Here is a 7,310-nt window from a genome sequence, read left to right on the forward strand (position 1 = left end):
GGTCTGTGTGGGTGGGTTTGCGGTACACCTCAGTTTGCAAATGTCCTCTATCAGAGATTGAGACCTCACAGTCCAAGAAAGCCAACTTGCCATTTTGAACATCTTCTCTTGTGAACTTGATGTATTTATCCACAGAGTTGATGTGGTCAGTAAAATGTTGGACTTCCTGAGATTTAATTTTAACCCAGGTGTCGTCAACATACCTGAACCAATGACTTGGTGGTGTCCCTGAAAAGGACGTCAAGGCTCTCTTTTCTACCTCCTCCATGTACAGGTTGGCAACAATAGGAGAAACTGGAGACCCCATAGCACACTCATGTTTCTGTCTATAATATTGCTCCCCATATGTGAATACCTACTTCAACTTTATAGATAATTTACTCTGCTTTTGAACCTCATAATTCACCATAAAGTTTAGAAGTTTAATTTCATAACCCCTTTTCGTGTTGTCAGCCATCATTCATTCTTCAGCTGTATTCGTTTTTGATCATTTATATTTATCAATATCAATAATAAAATTCACAAACTTTACTTTGAATCCATGCGTTATTATACATGACATCTGAATTTATTACGAAAAGAACTCACTATAATACATACATTTTGAGAACGATTTTTTTTTTTTTGCTTAAGAACCAGAAAGCAAGTGGTGCCTTTTTCAAAATATAATTACTAATCAAAATGCAATGATTTTGAGGACCCCTTCCTCTACAGCCTCATGGTTTTACTGCTTGTTTTGCTCTGACAGGACTGGAGTTAACAGCTAGTCGGAGCAGGCTGAGTGGACAGCTGACGTCCTGAAACAACTTCAGTCTTAATAGTGGTTATTACTGCCCTTTTACACAAGCAGTTTTTATGACCCTTTTCCAGAGGTAACCGGGGGTCACTCTTTATGAAACACAGCGGTGGCGACATCATGATATGGGCTACTTGTCAGGAACAGGTCAGCATCATCAGACTCTGACAGACACAAAAGACATCAACAATCACCAGATATAATTGTTTATTTGTCTGCCGAGTCCTCCAAATGTACAACTCATGACATTTACAACAAACATTTATGTTTATAGTATTTTATGTAGTTACTATGGATACATCTCCACTGGCATGTGTCTAAAGTAGCTCACAGATCTGATAAATAACCATTCATACCATAGAAAAGTGTCGGCCCAGACCAAACAACACACCGAGTGCCAGACGCTCAGATCTGTACGTTAGAAGAAGAGCGGTCAAACAGGAAGTAAGATCTGTCCTCCAACGGGACCACAGTGCCGCTCTGAGCCGCTTCCTCCACCGTTTTCTGGTCAGCTGGAACGTCGCAGCTAGACCCCTGATTTTCTGTTTGTAAACATTATTTATTCTGAGCAAGAAAGATTTCCATAATTTCAGTCAGTCCTCGCAGTGCAGTCTATGGATTTGCTTTAATAGACCTTTTCAAAGAGAATCGTGCTTCCTGTTGCAATAAACTGACATTTTTAACGTTCTTCGAATAAAAAAAAAAAAAGGTGAAAAGCCCCGTTTACACAGCTCTGAATCATTTTAAAAACAGGTTTTCTCCTGCACTTGCACCTTCTGTCCACACACACTGAGATTTTCTAAAACTCTCCTGTTGGTGTGTTTGCCGTCTTGTAACTTGTAATACGGAACTCCCTAGAAATGAGAACAATCATGGAGCTATTTTTCCCAGATGTTCCATTTTGATCTCAATTGGTCTTGATCCTGCCTCCATTAAACACTGACTGTGTGCTGAAAGGGTTAAGGTAGCATCTCACAGGGACTGCTGGACTAGTGAGTGCCTTCAAATGGTGACAATGGGCAAACGTTCCATTGCAGTGTCACTGAAATCTGAGAACTTGTGACCAAAACCTCAGTGAGTTGCATTTGAACCTAATGCTGCCGATTATTAAAATTCATTCATAATTTTTAAAAATCACAGCCCATTTCTGTGTGCATGGCTTGTTAAGCTGTATTTGAAGCAGTGCACATTATTTGGTTGTCCAATTCAGCCCATGCTGCTATCAAGACGAGATGCAACAAAACGGAGAAGGGTTCAGGTTGGATCTGAGCCAACTGACACATTTATGTTCATCCTCCTCATCATCAGTCCCTTAGCCTAGTGCCGTGGGGGCAGTACAGTGCATACGTCATTCACCAATAACCTCCACCTGGACCGATCCTCAGCAAGACAACGGAGGACACATAAATGGTAGCCCTGTCCAGATTCCTTCAGCTTTTCTCTGAAGGATCACGTTTGACAAGAGTTCATACTTCAAATTCTTCTTCTTAATCTGCTTTAGGAAGGAATCATGATTAGAACCAGACTGATATTTCAGTAGGGCTGATCATTTAGGCTGATATAGACGTTTGGGGACATACTGATATTGGTGATAACTGTCCCATTATGCACCGATAAAAACACTGGGAACAAGCCGTGTCCTTACTGGCAAAAGGCGTAATTGTACAATGTATCCAGCAGAGGGTGCATGTACTTTAGAATCATAGCCATTCATTTTAGATTCACTTTCACCACAGCTGAAGCAGGGAGCAGCTGTGTAGCATATTTTGCTGAACAGAGCATGGCCAGTTTATTTAAGATTAGACAGAACTTTATTGATCCCGCAGGAAATTGTTTTAACTGATCTGTAAAACAAATCAACAATAAATTCTCTTCAATCCTCTAACTCACTTGTCATTAGCTATGTGCCTCTCAAGCTAGCAAGCTAACGTTTAGATAACCTAGCATAGGCTATTGCCTTGTAAACCTTTATCCAGAACAATAAATCTAACGTAGAGTTAAACGTATCAGTGTTAGTAAAGTTATCCTTGTTGTCCTCAATGAAATGTATCATTTGTCTGAAATCTTTACCTCTCTGTAAAGAAAATAAAACTCTGCGGTGGTCAACACTAATGACCTTCACCATACATGACTGACTGTTTAAACAATGAACAGGAAGGCGTTTATTTTATATTTTTGTAACACACTTGATAACTTTATGGTGAATAGTGGAGGATAGAAAATGTGAACGCACGTTAGGAAGACTGTTTTTATGACCCGTGCACCTCCTGTAAACCTGGTGTGGGTCTACGTATAGCGTGGATCTGATTAGCTTAGCTTCATGGTTGCTAAATAAACAAGACCTGCTCCACTCACTGTTTTTTTTTAGATTCTTGGGGGTGGACAAAGCTCAAACTTTTTCTGCCATTGTATCAGTTAGCCTTCCCATTCCAATATCGGTCTTGGCAATAGTCAAAATTTCTATATCAGTCGGACTCTAGTCATGATCTCCACCGAGGGCATGGACTGTATGGTGGGTCTCAGTGGACCTGAAGCAGGTGATGGCAGCAGGTCATTTCAAATATGCCTATTCTTTCTTTACCTCAAGGATAGAGTCCAGCTCTCTTCAGCGCAGAGGACTAAGACAAGTGGACATGGCAGCCTGGGACACTGATCTGTTGTTCCAAACTAATTTGAGTCTTTCTAGAGCACTGCTCCATTGATGCAGCTAAACCCACGGCAGATTAATCTCCCCCCTCTCCCACCGGAGGGGTGTCAGGGTCTTTGTTTGCCTGACTCCCAAGACAGAAGGCTTCAGTCACCTGCAGGGAGGTGTAAACCTGAGGTAAAAAGATGAGTTATTCACACCTTCATGCATGTGACCAGACTAATGACTCTGTTGTGAAGGGAGTGCGTTTCATCTGCAGTGACTCAGCTGCATAAACAAATCATTTCATGCAGCCTAAAGCTTAAAACAATAAACTGTCCAGCTTTGAATTAAGAAAGCTCCCTGGACGGGAAGAGACAGGTCTTTAATTATACAAGTCCAGTTGTTTAATTTTAATGTATTTTTTGGGTTAGCACCACGTCTTAGATCGAAAATAAACCCCTACATATTTCCATCAAAACCTGACTCTTCCACAGTTCTGTCTTAGGGAAAGGTCGAATAGTTTGGGGGATGGGGGGTTTACCTTCCTCTGTACAGCTGCTAGACTGTGTTGGGACAGCAGCAGAACTGAAAAGCAAAATTCTCTCAATCCAAGTCTTTAAGAACGTGTGCAAACGAGGAGTGTACAGGTGTATATGGGTGGGGAGGGGGCAGAAAGGTAGCATTAACACGGTCACAGCTTGAACAAGACAAAAACATGCACAGTTTCTAATCAGTTTATACTCAAGCTACATGGGACATTACTAGGTACATCATGGAAGGTGTTTTTTTTTTTAAAGGACAAAAAGAATCACAAGAAAAGCCTTTTTAATGTTAGTTTTGTTCTTTTGTGCACGTTATGACTGGTGGGTGGTGTCACAGCTATGGTCATTAAAGAGTGCCATCTCTTCTATTGCGTCAGGCTGTTTACGGCGCCTCGGCTCCCACGGGGCCGCAAGCGGCAGGACAAACATGCACAAGCAGAGCTGGGGGCTGGGTTTTACCCCGACCTCCTGCTTTAGTTAACATACTACAGTACCAGTGGTTACAAATCACCGTACGGAGGAGGTCAGCTTGCCTCGACACCTGAATAAAACTAACTTCTATGGCTTCAAAAGGAGACGGTTTGAGACCCGGGGGGGTGGGGGATCAAAACAGTTTCAGAGGTTTATTAAATTTTGAGTTTGTGGAGTTTTCCCATGCTGAAACACAAAATCAATTAGAAAACGTTGATACTGAACGATGTGTGTTAAGAGCAAAGTATTGCACATCAGTCTAAGCCTAGCGGACACGGGCAGAGGGGGGAGTCGATGACTGTGGCTGGCAGTTAACTCGACGTGGTACCTTGGCACATGACGATGGGACATGGGAGAGCAGTCACCAGGCGTCAGCTTGGTAATCAGGTTGGTCAGCAGGCATTTGAGTGGGTGGGTGTTTGGAGGGGGTGGGGAGTACTGGACACAGTCATTTAGCTCTGAGCAGTTAGTCGCTGCTCTGTGAGCGAGGCCTGATGTGATACCGTCTTGTTTTCGTGAGCCCTCAGCTTGGACACCACGTCGATGAAGGCCAGGTTCTGGACCTCTTTGTGAAGGGGCTCTGAAAAACAAAGACAGGGGAAACTAATTTCAAACATATTTTACTACAGGTACTGGCATGTCCAAAACCATACAGTATCAAGAAATATTTGGAAAAATCAACAAACAACACTGTTTAGTTGACAAAAATATTTTATTTTTCTCTCTGTACTCCGGTGAAGACAGACGTGTCCTCTTTTGCTCCGTCCCCCCGCGCTTCCCTGCTTGCTCTCTTTCGTCCTGTGAACCCTTAAAGAGCCTATTTTTTTTCCTGCATACCTTCCTAATTCGAAGGACTTGATCAGCTGGTCTCTCAACAAAATTGATCAGCTTCTCCCGACAAGAGTCAGGGTAAGGAGGACCCTCTTACCTCAATGGAAACAAATTGGATTCATGATGACAACTGGATTTTGCTGTTTGGGTTGGTGAAATCTGGATTGTCTACAAATTCATGTGGAATGTGTCGAAGCTTGGCAGCACTCAGACTGAATTATGTGGAGCTGTGTCAGAGTTGGAGCAGGCTGAACCTCAACCGAGCTGGTGTTGAATTACACCTCTTATCTGGACAATGGCTGAGGGGGGCTCTGGACTATGCTATAACCTTCCCTTAAAACTAAATGTCTTCACCAGCCCCATATGTATCATGTCTATGTTGCTTTGCTGTGGTATTTTTTTTTGATGTCTCAAATCGTGCCCTGTCCAGGACACAGCGTGAGAGATCTTTTTTTTTTATACCGTCTCTCCTCATGTTTTCTTCCCTTTTCTCATCTAAGCAAAAATATTATTCTGAACAAGAATAAGAGGGCAGCGCTTTCATAGTAGCAGCTTCATGCACTCCACCCATCTTTCAGACGATTGTACGTACATGTTCTTGTTGTATCTCGGTGCTTTGAAAATAAAGCTTATTCTGAGTCTGATATACAGTCTGACCTGATTTGTTGGCGGTAAACTAAGTGTTTAACCTTGGTAAGTATCACAGGAGCCTTCAGGCTCATGTCGTTTGGTGGTTGTGATTCACCACACTGGACATGGAACAGAGAGAGCAAAGAATATAGATATCCAAAGGTCAAGCCAATAAAACATTTCCAAGCTGCTCATGTTCCTCTGAACGCACCCGACATCAATCATCTTCCTCTTGTTCTGGAGTCAAGTCTCAGGGGCAGCAACATGAGCAAGGAGGCTAAGGACTCCCAGATGTTCTCATTTGGCACTTTACCACTGTCTCAACTCGCATTGGTTCTGCACCACAAAGGCTTACCCACTGCCGGCCCCCACCCCCACTCAGCCCAGTTTATGGGACCACCTTGATTGAGGTTCCTAGCAGACTGCTCTGAGGGGCTGATTTTGACGTAAGCAGACAGCAGCTGTTGATTGGCCAGAGGAGTTGCGTCACTGGATGACCTGCCCAGTAACACTGCAGACTATATCTGAACCTCCACTTCCTCATCGTGTTGAGATGGCACCACAAAAAATGAATGTATTTACTGAGAGATATCAGAGATAATGGTGCAGCATGGCTACACCCAGACTTATAAGCAGAGCAGGGAAAAGCTCAAGAAATTCAAGTCTGAGTATAGGGTGATTAAGGATTACAATGGGCGAAGTGGCTCGAACACAAAATAGACCAGTTAGGATCCTGTCCACAGAGCGGTGAAACAAGTCTGTCTGTCCATCCATCCATTCGTCCATCCATCTATTGTTTTTACCAGCTTCTTCCTTGTCAGGCCACAGGGGTCACTGGTGCCCATATGCAGCATTCACTTTGTGTGTGTGTGTGGTGGGGACAACCCTGGAAAGGTCGCAAGTCTATCACATGACCATATAGAGACAAACATCCATTCACTCTCTCTCTCTCTCACCTAGAGACAATTTAGAGTTACCAATCAGTCTAACATGCATGTTTTTGGTCTGTGGGAGTAAACTGGAAAACACGGGGAAAACTCAGGCATGCACGGACAGAACATGCAAACTCCACCCAGGAAGGCCCCCGGTTGGGAGTTGAAATGGCAACCTTCTCGTTAAGAAGCAACAACTCTACCAACTGAACCACTGTGCCGCCAGTAAATGATTCACAGAAGCAAATAGCCTACACCTGAGAAGAACCAATAAGATGAAAGCCGAGTGCAGTCACACTTATTAAAGGAAAAGTGGCCATTCAATTAAATTAAATTCAGCTCAATTCAATTCAATTCGGCTCAATTCAACTCAGTTCAATTCAGTTTATTTATATAGTGCCAAGTCACAACAGAAGTCACATCAGGGCACTGAACAGAAACATGTGTATATATATATATATATATATATATATATATAT

At 42.9% G+C, this 7,310-nt stretch overlaps 1 protein-coding gene across 2 annotated transcripts in view; it reads right to left on the reverse strand.

The window, feature by feature from the left end:
* Nucleotides 1-2,988: 2,988 nt before the first annotated feature.
* Nucleotides 2,989-7,310, reverse strand: part of rap1gds1 (RAP1, GTP-GDP dissociation stimulator 1) — a gene marked incomplete at its 5' end in the record, with an annotated part of 99,537 nt that continues 95,215 nt past the window's right edge. For both annotated transcript variants that reach the window (XM_037674848.1, XM_037674840.1), the window contains 1 exon segment: nt 2,989-5,018. In XM_037674848.1, the coding sequence (XP_037530776.1) occupies nt 4,891-5,018 (128 nt within the window).

This window comes from Nematolebias whitei, chromosome 1 (assembly GCF_014905685.2).
Source record: "Nematolebias whitei isolate Nwh7 chromosome 1, NemWhi1, whole genome shotgun sequence".
Classification (NCBI taxonomy): Eukaryota; Metazoa; Chordata; class Actinopteri; order Cyprinodontiformes; family Rivulidae; genus Nematolebias; species Nematolebias whitei.